Source organism: Haemaphysalis longicornis, unplaced genomic scaffold (assembly GCF_048455015.1).
Source record: "Haemaphysalis longicornis isolate Haplotype H1 unplaced genomic scaffold, Haemaphysalis longicornis Haplotype H1 scaffold_6, whole genome shotgun sequence".
NCBI classification, from domain to species: domain Eukaryota; kingdom Metazoa; phylum Arthropoda; class Arachnida; order Ixodida; family Ixodidae; genus Haemaphysalis; species Haemaphysalis longicornis.
The window spans coordinates 42,381,051-42,398,282 of record NW_027526407.1 but is presented as its reverse complement, the minus strand read 5'-3'; the positions used below and the strand labels follow the sequence as shown (position 1 = coordinate 42,398,282).

Genomic DNA, 17,232 nt, shown 5'->3' with positions numbered 1-17,232 from the left:
TGTCGCGTCGTTTAAGGTTTTACGACCGTCTGCTCCGCTAGCATGTATTACAGTGTTTGCAACTTTGGAGGCACAGGGTTGTCTGACCCGAGCAGACTAATTTTGTTTGCCCCGCATATGATTGGTCGCTTTTGCCGCTTCTTCTTTTCGCTTTCTCGCTCACGGGTCCGTCGCAGTGTGAATGAATAAAGCGACCGGGCGCGACGAAAAAAAAAAAAAAAAAAAACCAGAAGCAGCCCCGAAGAAGGCACGGCGGCGCATAAAACGCGTATCGCTGCCGACAGGGGGCGATGTGCAGTGGGAGAGTAATTGCTATCGGCGAAGTGATGAGTACAACTTTCCCACAGGCCGGGGTGGTTTCGGAGCGCTCGCTCAGACGTCGAGGAACTCGTGTGGGAAAGAAGGTTCGGCAGATGACGACAAGGAATAACACTGCGCTTGTTTTTAGAGGCGCTCTAAAGTTTCACAAAGCCCGAATGCGTCGGCCGCGCCACATGTTGCTTGCAGGCTTAGCCGCCATTGCCTCCTCCTCCACCGACGTGGATGACGTGCCCTTGGCAATGGCCGCCAAAACAGAGAGCGGCGGGGTCGGGCGACAAAGGCCATTCGCCGAAAGCGGTCACGGTTTGCGCTAAGCACCATTGGAAAACATGCAGAACGAGACTCCGGTAGAGAGCGAATGCTCCTGACTCTACAACGGTATACTGTGTCGCCGGGAAGCTCTTGTGTCTACAGATTTCGCTATGGCTACTGTTAAGTTCAGTGACCTCGAGCTAAGGGCAGCGGGGGACGAGGGTGACATTTAGCCTGTCAATTTAGTCGAGTTAACAGGTTGTGCTGACGATAATGGCCTGATCGCCTTTGACGATGGGTTTGGAGCATCGCTGACAATTCCGAACAGTGAAGAACACGAGACATGAAAGGTGAACGCAAGTGAAAGGGTACTGGAGTTATTAGTGTGTTTCGTGGTTATCGATGACTTCTTTTTGGTCTTTGCTTCATGTCATTTATGCCTCCTGGTTTGAGATCAAGGCTTGATCGAATCTTACAATAACTTTCATTGTCACGCCTTTTCCTGTACACTGGAGCCACAGATCATCTGCATAAACTGTCCGACGTCTGCCGATCCCGGAACAGTTGGAACCATTTGTTCCGGACCCATTTGCTCCGGGGCCATTCCTTTCCTGGCTATTTGTCCCGGATCTATTTCTTCGGAGATGATTTATTTCTGCTCCCGCCGTCCGCACAACTTCCATACTTCGCCCAGTGGTCGAAAGAAGAAAACTCAAGCACCAATTTCTAAATAGATTATTCCCAGTTTAACGAAACTAGGAGTCAAAGTCTACAAAGCCGTCAACGGACAACTTAAGGGGACAGACAACTTATTTTCGTGTAGTGCACATCTCCGAGCTGATATGAAAGCCAGCGTTTTATATACTGGGGTAACCGCAGGGGATTTCTAAAGAAACAGGCGGAAATAATTTTAATTTTGCACTAAAATTTCTGAAGTGTGAAAGGTGGCGACATGTAGCGTCACTACATGACACTACCGTCCGTGTCCGAACAATTTCGTCGATTTCAACGCGTGATTGAAAAACCGCCTGAAGGAATAGGAAAAGTTTCACATTATTATTGCTTTAGCGCTGGACAAGTTTTTAAACACCTCTTTTGATCTCTCACGTGCAGTTAAAGGTACGTTGCAGAGCGGTTCAGTGCCATGGTTGCCAGCATTCCTTTTGGCGGGACACGTACGGCTGGTAAATCTACAAATTTATATTTCAAATGTTCTAGGGTGCTATCAGCAAAATCATTTCGGGTCGAGGTGTTTTAAGTGGTGCCCTTCCATTTGGAACGAAGAAAATATACTCGACAAAAATCTGTCGTCTGTCCCTTTAAAACAAGGCCCTGCATCTCGCCTCAAGTACGGCTGTAAACGACGACACGGAGTACGCGTTATACGAGAACGGGAAGAGGCGGACACTCCTTTTCGCGGAAGAAAACGAGAGCGTTTCGGCCCTCCCGTTTCTCGTCTTTGTCGGCAAAAACGAAGGAGCAGGCCGCCTCGGCGCCGAGAGCCAAGAATGCCAGCGCCCCCTAGCTGGTGGAATGCCACAGAGGCGCCGTTCAGACGCCTTTCACCCCGCTGGTTCTTGCCACGAAGCGCGTAAAGCGCGAGGCTCCGTTTTCTCACGAGTCACACGAAGACTTCGGTCGGCCTTCTCTCACTGCGAGGTGTCCAGTTGCACAGTCGACGCGTTTTCAACGGTGTACCGGCGCCGAAGGGCGCTTTTCTTTTTTTTTTTTTTTTTGTATTGACTCTTCTCAGTACGCGGCACCAGTACTCAGTACACAACGAGCTTTCAACGCGTTGCAGTGCATTTCACTGTATTCCCTGTTCTCTGTCCGTTTGATTTGTTTACTTTGGGCGGGGAACAGTTCAGGCGCCCTTAAGTGATTTTCTAAGAACGCTTTGAGAGAATACGCACGCTTTCTTTTTTTGGATTGGATTGGCCGCCGAAGCAGTGTCGTCGGTTACTCGATGTGTCGTGAGGCTCACTGTTTTCCTGATTGGCTCCTCTGTATCATTTTTAACATCGTTCCCAAGTTATACTCGCTATCGGTACAATACATGAATCGGAATTAACATCGTTTATATGAATGTCGAGTTCTGATTTGTGGTCGAAAACTGCCTGCTAACACTCCCCTATTGGTGTGCGTTCAGTTCGGGGTTTAGCGGGAGAAAATGGACGGCTGCTTGAAATTGCTGGCCTTGACGAGAAACGATTCCAATACCATAGATATTCCCGCAATTAAAATCCGCGTTACCAAATATGCATCACAAAACGTGGCAAAACTTGTGATGCAAACTTCGATGTAGAGTTCGATGTAGACTTTGATGCAGGTGTTGGCGTCCCGAAAGCGAAATTTGCGATGCAGGAGATCGCAATAGACCGCAACTTTCTGCATCGGGCGCAGGCGTACTTAGCAAGAAGAGACATTTACTTCTAAAAACTGCCTCATAATTACACACGAGGCATTTTTTGCATCGAAAAAAATAAAAACGGGACATCCGCCTCCTGTTTCCTTTTTTTTTTTTTTTTTTTCTGCAATGAAACCGCAACACAGCGGAAACGCGGGCGATTAGCAGACGATGCCGTGTAATCCGAAACCGAAACCGGCAATCGGGACGCAACGGACGTTCGCCTCCGTAGCAGACGGCGCCGGACCGCAAAGTTATAACGTTATTTATCAGCACTTTCCGGGCACAGGCCGGTGAACGAGGGATTTCTCGGGAAATCTCCGCATGCAGATGCTGCACTGGCTCCTAGCAAACGGACGTGAATAGAGCAGACGGTTGCCTACGGAAGCGCGAAAGCAGAAGATAGCGTGCAAGCAGAAGACAGCGTGCAAGCAGAAGATAGCAGAAAAATTCACTAATTTAATTCAATTACACGTTATTTTAGCCTTTTTCTTCTCTAAGGACCTGCTGAATTTTGTTATTCTTCAGTTTTGCACCATTCGATATACAGAGAAACATTTTTGTCCAGTAAACAAAACGGCATTTGAGCTGGAAAAACCACTCAAATCGTCTGCGTTCGGTTCACCGTGTTCTGTTCATTCAATATTCGGTTTGGTGCACTTCACTTCCGTTCTTGCTAGTTTAGTGCCGCTACTATCATCGCATTTAGCCTAGCGGGGCCTATAGTGTCGCCGTGGTGGGCGGATAAAGCGCTCCAGAGTACGTTTTCCTCTGAGTGCAATTAATTGATGACGCCGTTCATTATTCACGCCGGGTGCAACAACGGCGAACGCTTATTGACACAGTTTTTCGACTCTCGCGGTTTGAAAAGCGCAGAGGGGGCGACATTAGGCATTTGACAAATGCTACCGACTGTGTACAAAATTCAATAAAAACCTGCAGTAGTAATGATTATGATGATGTAAATGTTTATTGTTTTTTTTTTTTTTTGGTTTCGCATCACCCCATTTGAGTGCGCAATCGTGGTTTTACGAACCCTGTGAGGCTAGCTTCCACGCACAGCTTCTCATTCACCCTGCAAGTACGACAATTCTGCCACTCTGGAAAGCCGCCTCGATAAAAAAAAATGTAGTGCGGACGAGCTCGTCTTAAAGGCTTTCGGGAGGTGAGGACAGTGCTCGATCACGAAACCAAATAAAAACCCGAAATACTGATAATGATGATGAGTTGCAACCATTCATTGTTTCCCGGTTTTGCATTGCTCAAATAAGCGAGCAATTCCATATCTTTCGCAAGAGTGAAGATAGCTTTCAAGCCGCTTTACAGAGTTGTAATACGTACCACTTCTATGCTGGTGATTTCGTGCAGGCTGAGGTGCAGGTCTTTCCTCTCGTCCCAACTGAGCCGTACGAGTCCGCAGACGGCCGAGCTGATGCTCGCAGCGGCGATCATCGACGCCGGCGACAGGATGAACTCGAACTCTGCGAAGAGACAAAGCCGAAGTCACAGTTAGCGATACGTGAACAAGCCAGGTCAAACAAGCGAATATGACGAAATAGGTTTATTCGAATTCCCGGTTTATTGGAAAAGTTTCGCGGTACCAGCTGCAGTGCCGGGAACGCAAGTCATTCTCGGTTTTAACGGAGCACCTCTTATAACGAAAACAGTTTCCGGCCCCAACTCTTCGGGATAGAAAACTGACTACGTTATAAGCGATAGTTCGTTAATAGTGGGTGCGATTTGTTCTACATACGCTGCACTGGCGGCCATGAAACTCTTCTAATTAAGCGAGATTTATGAAGAAGCAATTTTGTTACAAGCAAAGTTCACTGCGTCAGCCGCAAACGCTCGTTATAGCCAAGTCCCAACGACAACTTTGCAATAAGCGGTGACTCTTTAAAGTGGAGGCGATTTTTTTTTATCCCTGCACTGCATTTGGCACCGCGAAAAACTTCGAATAAAGCGACAGTTTACATAAAACGATTTCGTTATAACAGGAGTTTATACTTATAAAGGGAGTGCTGTTTCACACACTCTGCTCCCCTTCTCCCTTCTGCCAGTTTAGTGGCTCGGCATTTGATGGCCAAGACGGTGAAATGATGATTATAACGAATCCCGGCGCTTCGAACGCTGGATTCACACCAAACCACAAAAGTCGGGCATTCTCAAACGTTACCGAAGAGTGGAAACAAGGGTTCCGTGCTTTTTGCATCAGAAGAAGTATTAGGGTATTACTCCAGGACCCGCGGTTCCCAGTCTACGCGGTCACTCCGTGACTCAAGACGGCGGTGACTGTGACCCCGACGGTCGGTCTTCGAGGAGGGGGGTCTCTCCTCCGCTCTGCCGGTGGTCGTTAACCCATGTCGGCGGGGAGACACCGATGATTCAGGCGGATGGTGGTGGCACGGCCATGGTGGCTGCGATACGCGCCGGCTTTTTAGCGCTCTTCTTGTTACTACTCGGTGTCTTCTCCCTGTCTGTCTTTTCTTCGCTCTTGGAGCGCCACCAGCCCGCGCTGTCGTCAAAAAGCCATCGTCTGTCCCCTGGTACATCAGAAGGCCGACGACGACGCCTTCCTTCTTTATCGGGCGTCCACACATAGGCACTTTTGTCAAAGGAACGCGCGCGCATTTAGATGGCGCGCGAAGTAACAAAAATGAGACGGAGGGCGGAAAGTTAGCAGTACTGGATGACGACATGCTCCATTCTTTGCTTCAGCATACCTCTCTCTCTCTCTTGGCGAGAACGGATGGAAGCAGCGGCGAACTTGAATTGCAACAAAATAGTGCATTTCAATGGCCGGAAGGCTTCTGTGTTTTAATTACTTCATTTGAGGGGCTCGTTGAATTCAATTAATACAGAAATAAGGGTAGGCAGTCAAGAAAGCCAAGGAAAGCAAAGGAGAGAATGTGGTAGGTCCTACCACATTCTTCCTTTGCTTTCCTTACTGCCTACCCATATATGTATATATATATATATATATATATATATATATATATATATATATATATATATATATATATATATATATATATATAGTGTGTGTGTGTGCGTGCGAAAACGAAACTTTTAAGCTCCACTGTCGATTTACCATTTCAATCGCGAGTTCTCGAAGTTCTCGATATTACGAAATTCCCGATTAGCCGAAATAGTTCGTATGTCGGTATTAAAGTCGCAGAGCTCATCCTACCTAGCCAGCAATAAGAGCGCCACCTCAACTACGCGAAGGTCAACAGGGCCCAACCTCTCATACCGTAATGACCGCTCTTCTATGGTCAGCTACAAAACAGTCGACGAAAGATCACGACGGGGCGACGACACGTCTGTCTTCGCCTCCCTCCGTGAAGCGGGGAGGAAAAGCAACGACAGTAAAGGGAAACAAGTAGAAACCGATGCGCGAGAATGGTAACAACAATGTCCGCCCCCGCTAGAGCGAAGAAATACTCTTCTGGATGCGAAAGACGTGAGTGGCCATCACGGCTTCCTTTTTAAGGGACGAGAGGGGGGCAGCGATGCACGATCCGTGACTGAGCGGGGCGATCTCGTTGAGACCGCCTTGCGGAAGAAGTGGCCGAGTGAGCACGACTTCATTACGACAATTTCACGGTCTCTCGCGCATGCCCGACGCGTGTTTCTTCCGCAGCCGCCGAGCGACGGCCATTACGCGATCGGAGTTGGCCGCGCAACATCGGCTCTAGTTGCGTGCAGCAACGCGGGCAACGGAACCGCGTGCAACCTCTTTGTTTACCTCATGTCACCCTCGGTGGTGGTGTACGTAACTGGTTTCTCGATGCGGTGTTTTGTGCGGCCCGTTAACTGTAGCAGGAAACACGTGAGGGAGTTTTTTTTTAAATTATTATTAGAAGGACTTGTTGCTGGGCGAGTTGGTGCAATTGTCATAAGGTGTATACTGCGGTAAGGAAGACACCACACAAAGAAGGATGCATAAGGACAAGTACACAAGGACAGAGTTGAGTTGCAAGCCCGCGCCTGTCCTTGCTTACCTCTCCCTGTGCGGCGTCTTCCTTCCCGTAGTTTGCACCTTTTGAGAGTTCTTTTTTTTTTTTTTAACTTGCGATGACGCATATTGCGACGATTTGCATCCACGCATTTCAAGATCAAACTTCAGGTGTTTAAAGACAAGTAATACTGCTGTAAACAGTTTTTCTAACGAATTTGCTTTATTGGCAGTGTTTCTTGGTTTCATGTTTCAGGTATCGCTTATAACGAAGCCAGTTTCATGTCCCGCGGCCTTCGTTCCGGCTACAACGAAGTCACGTCATTCGAACAACTCGCTTTACTGGTAGTTTTTTCTAGTTCCCATTGCAGTGTACTGAGAGCAAATCATGTTCTCCATAAATAAGTATCGCTTATAACGAAGTCACTTCCAAAAAAATGGTTATAACAAAACTAGTCCTTCGTACAAATCATTCTGCAGACTTTCGGCTGAGAGAAATTATGAAAAGTAAGGCCAGCAGTCGTGCGGCCCCATGCACTGCACGCAACTAGCTGAGTGCAGGACGGTAGGCGGATAGGTCCGGTGTGCACTGCGGGGAAAGGGATAACGATGCAGCAAATAGTGCGGGCTCGCTTCATTGGACACGGTTGCGCGATGTTTGCGAGAGGACCACGCGTGGCAGTTCTGTTGTACAGACCAATTGTTGTTGGTAGGGCGGTACCGTTTCAAGAAACACGCCTTTAACGATCGCCCCCCGCCCCCCTCCCCCCCATTTCTTTTTTTTTTTTTTTGTCTGGAGTTGTTGGAGTGTGTAGGCACCCCTGTGGCCTATCGAGGGCTTGGACATCACCCCTTTGCACACTTTATACGACCAGATCGCACGTGCCGCATGAAGATCGGGTAGGTTTGCGCTAGAATATTCATGGAATTCTCATTTTCTGCAGGCAATCCGTAAACGATGTCAGAGGTTGGACGAGCACGACATTCATTGCTTCTGATTAGAGGTAATTATTTGGCATAGAAATATGCGTAAAACGTACGAAACAAATCAAAAACGAATGTGTAGCTGTTGAGTTGCGACTGTGTGCGCAGAAATGTGCGTAAAACGTAGGAAACAAATAAAAACAAATGTGCAGTTGTTCAGTTGCGACTGTGTGCACGCATGTTCTGACAGCGCCGTTTCAAAGGTAAGCTTCCGTTTACGATGTCTGTTTCGAGAAGAGGCTGTCAGAGACGATTATTAACCAGACGTACACGTAAGAGGAAGACAAACAATGGAACGTAATCTTGTGCGGCTCATCGTTTTCTAATCTGAGAGAAAGACGCCAATGAAAGGGTCAAGAAACCAGACTAAAATGCAGCAGAAACAAAAGGGCAAATCGGTTCAAAGCGCGCGCCTTAAGACCGAAATGGATGGTCCCGGATTCGGCGCCGAAGAAGGGTGTCGGCTGCCCTTTTCATATGCAGCGACAGACGCATCGCGCGCCACGTGGGGCGGCTGCATACCAGAAGCCAGACGCGTAGACAAGCCAAGCCGAGACGAAAAGAAAACAAAAAGAAAGTTCGAGAGGAAGCCCCCAGGGAGGCACGCAGACCGACCGTGCCTACGAAAGGATGGACGAGAAAGAAAGAAAGAAAGAAAGAAAGAAAGAAAGAAAGAAAGAAAGAAAGAAAGAAAGAAAGAAAGAAAGAAAGCGGTGAGGATGGCACGGGGGATGAGAAACGAGGAAAGGCTTGAGAGAGAAAACCCGCGATTAAACAAATACCCCGCCGCAGCGGAGGTCGACGGAGGAAGCAGTAGAAGAAGAAGCACGTATTCGCCCAGCCCGACAGACAACGCCGCGCTGCCATGAATGGCAGACAAGAGGAAAGACTTGGGGCAAGGAAGGGCGGACGAGCGAGACGAGAGCTGGGCCCGTCTCTACTCTCTCCGCCGTCGTTGCACTGTTGCGCTCCGCGCACACCCGTTGAGAAGTTGTCCCAACTGGCCCAACTTGCCCCCATCTCATGTACCGTCTGAATAAACCATAGGTGGGCTTCCTGGTATTGCGCCGGAGTCAAGCGGGTTAGCCAAATCGTGTTCCATCATTGGTGTGAATGTTTGATGTTAGACCACGGCACAGGCGCTTTGCTGAAAGCAGTGAGTAAGGCTAGACGTAGACAAACCAACGTTTCTCCGTTGTATTTGCTCTGTGTAATGACGGTGGCTTTCAACCTCCGCGCCGCGGTTATACCAGTGCCGACGCTTCTAGACAGGCTAAGATAGAAGACCCGAATGTGGGCTTTGCTGCAGCAGACATGAGTCAAGTGGGAAAGACATTGCTAAGAGCGGTCACGGCGCGAAACTGTGAAAGAGAGAGCTCCAACAAAATCAAAACCTTGTTCTTCACTAAGAGAAAGGTGGTTGAAACGCGAAGTTTTCTTCCATACAAGTTGAAAGAGAAAGTCCAAAATCCAAACGAATTCGTCCGTGTCGGAATGGTGCGATCAGTTAGAAGTCGAGGGACCCAGGTTCAACTCACACCACGGGATGTGTTGCTTTCTTAGGGCGCTTGATGCACCTTCGCTTGTCATCATTATCATGTTTCGAGACCAATTGTGTAAGGTTGGCTTTTCCTGCGGTGAGTTTTTTTTTTTTTTTTTTAGTGGACAACCCACGCCATCAGAGGTGCATAGAAGCCTTCGCTTCAAAAATTGCTTACTTTTTTATTACACAGCACGCGAGCGAGGCGGGAAAAACTTCAGCCAGGGAAAAGCGATGGCGGCCGTGAGGGAAAGCGACACGGCGGCGACATGAATGGCTCGGTGGTGAGACCGGCGAGGACGGGTTCGTTTCCGAAATTGCCGTCGCGTGAAAGCAGGCTCCACCCTCGAGAATACGTGCCCTGAATGTGAACGTTCGCTGTGATGACATGTATGCACGGCCGTGAAGCGCGCTATACGTTACGGCTCACGCGCGAGAGATTCGTGCGCGCGGTGTTGTTCCAGCGGCCCTTTGGTGGCGGATGTTGTTTGTTTCAACGAATACGCAGAACCGCGCATTAAATGCTGCTTCGCCCTTTGCGCTGCCTACACACTCCCAACCCCCCCTTTTTTTTTGTGTCGGAATTCTGCGTTTGTTGTTTAGGCGGATCTCGGTTCCCAAACGTTTCCTTTATTGGAGCAAAAGCTACTAAGCTGACTATCTACGCTGACTATCTAAGCTGATTATCTAAGCTGATTATCTAAGCTGATTATCTACCGTCCTAGCGTCAGCGTGTGACGCTGAACTGTATCAAAGTCGATCACCGAGTATATGCGCTGGCTCCCATAGAACTTATCTTATATCATTTCAGCAACACGCCTATCTCACCGCGCGAGTCGTTCGCTTCCAAGTGCCCGGACCTCTATTTTTTTTTCTGCCCCGTTTTTTCCACGTACAGCACCAGGTTGGAACGGCCTTCCGAACGCCATCGCAACCATTTTACTTACCCATCATGCTTCACAGAAAACACCAATCAGAGTTTTAGGGGTGCAGCCCCTTAGGGGCTCGGGCTGTCGGCGTCTAATGTCGTCGTAACCATCGTCTCATGCAGTCACGGTACTAAAACACCGGGACCCTCATTTAGGCCTCGCTCTAGAACATAACGCATACTAAAAAAAAAAAAAAAAACACCGGGACAACCGTTCAAGCCTCGCGCTAGAACGCTCGTGCTTCAAAGACGCGAGAGTTACAGCAAAGCTGTATATTCCTCTGTTAAACCCTTGGCTTCTACGTTTGTTCCTTCTGTTACCCACCATTTACGTAATACCCCCTCGGGGTGTCTTTAATGAAATAAAATGAAACGAGAATCTGCCACAGATCGCACGATATTTTCCTCCATCTTGAAGTCAATGAATACAGCCTCTCTCCCAATCCCACAGCACAAAGGGAATGTGGGGGTAGGGGGATAGATTAAAGCAAAAAGCGAAATATTATCTCCCGTCTGGTTAAACGTGGGGAGCGTTTATACCGCGTGCTCGGTTTGCCCGTAATTTTCAGCGCCGCCGCCAATACAAGGGGTTGCAGTGTCAGTGCGGAGGGAGAATCGACACGGCGGCCGAAACAGGTTCGTCCTCTCCGTGAGGAATTTGGCCCCCTCACCGTGGAGGTCGACCCAAAGCAGAATAAAAGAGCAGCGCCGAAAAGAATGCGTCTCAACGTCGTCGTCGGAGGTCTAGGCCAAGATCCTCGGCGAAGAAAGCAAAAAAAAAAAAAGAAATAGAAAACTCGAACCGACAAAAATTGAGTAGGCCGACCAATCCTTTCCGGTTCTCGAGGAGGCGAACGCTCGGTCTTTTCGATAAGCTGTCAAATCGGGAAGCCTTTGACCGATAGTGATGAGTTGGCTTCGCCACTACACACGCGAGCTATGCAAAGCAGACGGCCTGACGGCGGGTTGTGCTTCCCCGCACGACAGACACCCGCCGTCGGGCGGACGTAGGCCGAGGTGCAATTAAGAGGTCAGGGAACGCGTCAATGAGTGCTTTTCGAGAATGTTTACGCAACAGCAGCGGCGACGGCATTCCGTGGGCTCGGGACGACGTGGCGGTTGGCTGGGATTCTGGTGGACATGGCGGGAACCTGTTTCTCTTTTGAATGGGTCGGTAACACTCTACGAAAGGGGGTTGGTTGCAGATAGGTTGGATGTTCTATGTACAATGACAAGCAACGGCACAGGAGTGTGATTTCCCAAGTATCCGTATTTAATCCGTTTGACGTTCCGCACAGCGCAGTGGACACGATCGACGTGAAATATCTTCTAGATGTTGGAGTACATTGATTGATTGATTGATTGATTGATTGATTGATTGATTGATTGATTGATTGATTGATTGGTAGAAATTTGTTTAACAGTCCGCATACGGCGGCGGTCATCAGTAGTCTTCTTAAAGCAATGTTACCGTTACTCCACAAAAATGATTTCATAGCCTCCGTTCCAGAAAGCTATTACCCGTGCAAGCATTCAGCACCGAATGATAACCTGCCGCGCACACTGAACTGAACTTAACTTGGCTGAACGCCACTCGAGCCCAACGAATTCCACTTGTAGTCAGAAATGTGATGTTATTCAGCCATATGTGCTCATCTACGAGGTGCTACAATACTGAAATTCTTTATTTGCCGAATAATTAGTCACCTGGCCTCAGCGGCTTATTCGTCGAAAGTCAAAAGGTTGCCGAATTTGATACCAACTTTCACCGTGCGCATCAGGTATTAATTTACGTCATCATGGAGAATAGGGGACACCTGTTCGTATAGCAATCAGAATCTATCCGTTGGTCACCGCTGAAGACCCACAGACAAACTCGAGTGACCTTTCGAAATACCCGAGCCGATGACAGAGAAATCGACATTCCAGCTTTGGGGAGCCTCGGCGTGAAAGTGCGAACCCCTTTTCGGACCGCCCCAAACCAGTCCGGCCGTGCCACTGACGACGACGACGACGCGTGCAAGCCGCCCGAGCGGTCAGCGGCAAAGGAACCCGTCTCGTTGCCTCGCCCGCCACGCTTATCGGCGTCGATTAACCAAATTGGCGTTGCGGCGAATTCGTTTTCACTGGGTCCCCCCCTTCCTACCCTGTCATTTACTCTTCCCACGCTCTCTGCGTTGCCGGTTGGGCTTCCCTTTAAGCCTGGAGGATGAGCCTACGCGCATGCCACCTTTAATCACCCGTGGGCTGAGAGATATTTTCACGGGAGGACAGCGCGCTAGTGCGAGGCGAGAGGAGCTTGAACTCGAATACTTCCATAGTTCCATGGGAGGGCCGGCGATAGAGCAGGAGATTCCTTGTCGTTCGAGGGGACCCGAACTTTTCTAACTGACTTGTAGGAGGCTATGTAACAAGTAAAAAAGTATTGCCTAGATGAAGTCGAGGAAGAGTTGCACTTGCAGCATTTAACGAAGTGAACTTTGAGGGCAACAACTTCTTAAAATATGTGAAGCCACCGTTCCACTTCTGGCCTACTGTTGAGTTTTCTTACAATTGAATCTCGGTGTACGTTCGAGGGTGATGAAACTGATTTCTGTGATATCTGCGACTTCTCTGATGCGAGCACCGAACTTCGTGCATTAGCTTAGAATTTATTTAATTTCGCTTTTTCTAGATTCAGCCGTAGTGTAATTTAAGCACACATAACAATGAAGTAACGGCTTCATCCGGTGATAAGGAACCATGCTCCTTCTTTGCACCACTAACAAGACTTTTGGTCCGTCATGTTTCACGAGGCCAAAGCTTTTCCCGTCGTCATGGCGGTCCGCAGGGAACAGTTGCAATCGGGGAGTTTCTGAAGAGACTGCGCTGTTGTCCTTGTAACGACCAGCAGACGATGTCACGACTACCTTTTCGCCAGCCTCCCCGAAAGCGGTTTCCAGCTTCCAACCTTCGAAGCGGCTACAACCCTACTTCCTGTATGACACCAAACATTATCCTTTACAAACCCTGGTTGCCCAGTTTGCCACCGCAGCGACGCGATCGCCGACCTCCACCACTTGCTGTGGTCCTGCCTCGCCTTGAGGTCGACGAGACTGCGGCGCCTTGCGGTGATGGGCCTCCGCGTACGCCGCATGAATACATGGGCGCCTTAACTTCATCCGCGAAGCGAACATTTTCATTTTCATCTAATCACCATAAACTCATACCCCCATATATTTGCCCTGTGACAAAATAACGTTAATTAAAAAAAAAAAACACGTTATATCACCATGCGTTCCCCGAGCTGTAGACCATTTTGTGGTTGACAACGCTTTTGTGCGGCGAGTACGTAGAATCCGCAGCGCCTGGAATTTAAACGACTCCCCGTGGTTTGAAATAAGCCGGCGTAGTTTTGCTATAACTTGAAATGAATGCATGCCCAAGGCGGGGAACCCCTGCGGAATGCCTGCCTGCCAAAATGGCGTCGTGAATAACTGTCAGATAGCAGCGATCGCTTTGTTCCTTTCGAGTTCGCTCCGCTCGGCACCTGCACTGCAGCAGCCCCGAAGGACATCCCCGCTTTTCCGTCGGAACGTTTAATGGTACCTGCTCGTCGATCACTTGTCTGTTCACGCCTTTCGCTTTGTGCGCATGTCTAAGAACGGGAGGGCGACCATTCGGCTTCTGAAGCGGACTGAGCATTTTGTAGCCGCGCCGCCTATCTACCACTGAGTTACGGCTAGATCGCACAATACACTCCCGCCGGTTCTAGTTCCGGCCGCGCTCGCTAGGGGGGCCGACTCTTCGAGGGGAAGGAGTACCTGTACATGGCGAGAGTAGCTCTAGAGACGAGTGGGCTGTCGATGGCGGCGTCGAGCTCCTTTTGCCGGCCGCTTGCTGCTTGTTTCACGGCCCTGCCCACCTAACACTTTGTCAGCTTACCAGGGCGCTGAGGGCTTATGTAACGGTTTTCTGGGGTTCGCTACGGTCAACAACGAGTTCTGCTCTACTCCGCCATGTCCCGAACTAAACGAAAAGGGCGGTGGACTGGGCCAGTGTTTTCACTTGACCGTAGTTTACTGATCAAAAAGTTTCGAGGCGGCGACACATCAGCTTCTGTGTTGATCACTGAAGAAGGAGATGAAGAACAACAGTGGAACGAATTCTTGAACATAATTTTATAAAAGCCAGAAGGCGTGTTTCGGTCGAGTGCGAAGGCACAGCATGATCCTATAGCACACGTTCAATCGTTCGCTCTAGGTTGTCGGCTGTGCTGCGCGTCCAGAAAGGGGAATACCCGCGGCCCTTTCGATGTAACCGATGCCGCCTTACAGTGTCGTAACAACCTCCGTGGTGCTCCTATACGTGGAAAATGGAAGACATGATAATTACGGTGACATAGTCTGAGCCAATCTCCAGAAGGGGACAGTTAAAAAACGACATTGTCCAAGAAGCGACGATCGTGTCACTCTGCCGGTCTTAATGATAATAGAAAACCGGAGTCTCTAATTAAAACCATCTTTCACGCTCGACTATTCGGTGCATCGGCCGTGTGCAATTACGCAAGAGACTCACTGCAGGGGGCACTCGCAAAGCAAAAGGGGCGGAGAGAGGAGACGACCTTGAGGGCTACCATAGTTTCAGGGTCATTACGAGGCGCTTGTTACTACGTTTCTTCTGCAATTTTTTTCCGCCGATTTGTCGGGCAATTCCGGTGCCTCCCTCGGGCTGTTCTGTTTTTGTGTTTGTCGTCCCCTCGGGGGATATTTATCCGTCGGTGGAATGTGTCGCGTCGACAACTCATCGAGGGGTGGCCTTAGTAGCCCGATCGTTAGCCTGTCACGCCTTTGGTCCTTTATTCAGCCGTCCTGTTGTCCTATCCTGTTATAATGAGGAACATTTATTCCTATCGTGAGCCAAGGAAAAAATGCGAGACGATCTACAGTCGGCGAAGGGGGGGAAGGGAAAGTGTCGATTGCGCTGTCGTGCACTGATACTCGCCGCCGACCCGCTGTGGAAAAAGTCGTTAATAACGGCCATTTAAGCAAATAAGCACCACCGCCTTCTTTGGAACAATTTTCTTGCAGAGGAGAGTGTAGTAATCAAAAGGAACTTGCCGACGCGCGAGCGGTTCGACTTGGGTAAATATTCCGAAGGTGCGAATTTATTCGGCCGGGTTTTTTTCTGTATTTTTTTTTTCACGCACTTGGTGGCTTAGATGTAGGCAACGAAGAAGGAAATCCTTGTCTGTTTCTGTTTTGATGCGGAAGCATTAAGTGTCCACTGAGCGCAAAAGCCGGCGTCGGAGACCGGCTCAAAAACTACCGTGACTTCTAAGTGTCCACAGAGCGCATGCGTCGCATTAATAAAACACAAGACAGTGACCGTGTTGAACGCCTGGGCAACGCGCAGAGCTACACGGAAACGCGGAGAGTGCATCGAGCTCCCCCACCGGTCTTACCCGGCGGCGCAACCATCACCAGCTGTCCAGACTTATCTGCGCGGCAATAACATTCCAAGCAACACCGTCCCAATGCATACCAAATAAAACCGACATGCTAACGCAGCACATCTGAAAAGTAGCCCGCACCACCATTATCTCAAAATACGTGAAACCTGGGGAGGGGCGAAGCATGCCGCGTATAATTGTATTCTTGGTGCCTTGGCGTTTTTGCCAACGGAGATGAAACCGTCGGGAGGTAGAGGTATACAGATTTACTGTAAAAGAGCAACGTCTTTGAAGCACGAAGTGTTTTAGCGCGAGGCGTAAACGAGTGTCCCGGTGTTTTAGTACCGTGACTACAGTAGACGACGTTTACGACGACGACATGAGACGCCGACAGCCCGAGCCCCGAATGCGCTTCGCCCTAAAATGCGAAAACCTTACTCGCAGCGCAGCACTGGTAGAACACTCAGCGGCGCTCAGTTGGCCATAAATAGTTTTCGCATTCACAACGCAGAGAAAGCTCTTAGGTGCCCTTTTTAATGATGTCTTCCAGCGCCTTTTTGACGAATTCATAGCGCAAAGAACGAGGTTGTGTGTCCTCTTTCTTGTCCTTTGTTCTTTGCGTTATGAATTCGTCAAAATCACCACACCCAATTGCGTAAGAATCCGTACTAGTGAACTCCCAGCGCCATCCATCGGCGTTGTTCCGCACTCCACGACCTCCGGTTCAACCCTTTCTGTATTCATTCCAACCTCTACTTTTTTTCCCACGCTAATGCGCACGTTTTGCCCCCGGTTCTGTCCCAGGGTAAATCGGAGAAGCCAGACGCTGATTAAAGAAGTCCTTATCGCGGCTAGCCGAGTGAGCACACCGACCGCTATTCGACGTCAACGCAGCTGACCAGGAGAGATACAGCCGCGCCCGTGGTGAGCGGAAAAATGATAGCCGCCGGCCCCCGCCTGTGACATCCGGATGCACCACATGCTCAGCGAAGGCGAGACTTCTCCGGACGCGTGCACCGCAGAGACAAATATGGAGCTCGCGTGCGTGTCCGCGTGGAAGGCGGTTTTAATCAGCGGTGGCGAGGTGGATAAAGAAGTTCAGCTGGTCTCATCGTGCTTGTAATCTACACCGACTTCCTCAAGTAGCTACCACAGGGAAATATGATTTTGTCAGCTTTCTGTCGTAGATTATTTTGTTGGTGCTAAAGATTTGATGTTCTGTGAATTCTTCGAAATAGAATGGTAGGCAGTGTGACCTGTAAAATTTTGAAAGACTGTTTGGGCGTATAGACCTTTGCAGCTTCTTCGTCCTCGGAGCAATCGTTTCATCACTGGACTGTGCTAGCGCCGATTGGCGCACTCGACAGGACGGTCAAACTACGCATGCGCAAGTTCACAACGTGCCAACATG

At 49.4% G+C, this 17,232-nt stretch overlaps 1 protein-coding gene across 4 annotated transcripts in view; it reads right to left on the bottom strand.

The window, feature by feature from the left end:
* LOC144142524 (G1/S-specific cyclin-D3-like) overlaps positions 1–17,232 on the bottom strand; it is a 429,137-nt gene that overhangs the window by 10,096 nt on the left and 401,809 nt on the right. For all 4 annotated transcript variants that reach the window (XM_077674105.1, XM_077674104.1, XM_077674103.1 and 1 more), the window contains one exon: positions 4,322–4,461. In XM_077674105.1, coding sequence (XP_077530231.1) covers positions 4,322–4,461 — 140 coding nt within the window. The remainder of the gene's footprint in view (positions 1–4,321; positions 4,462–17,232) is intronic.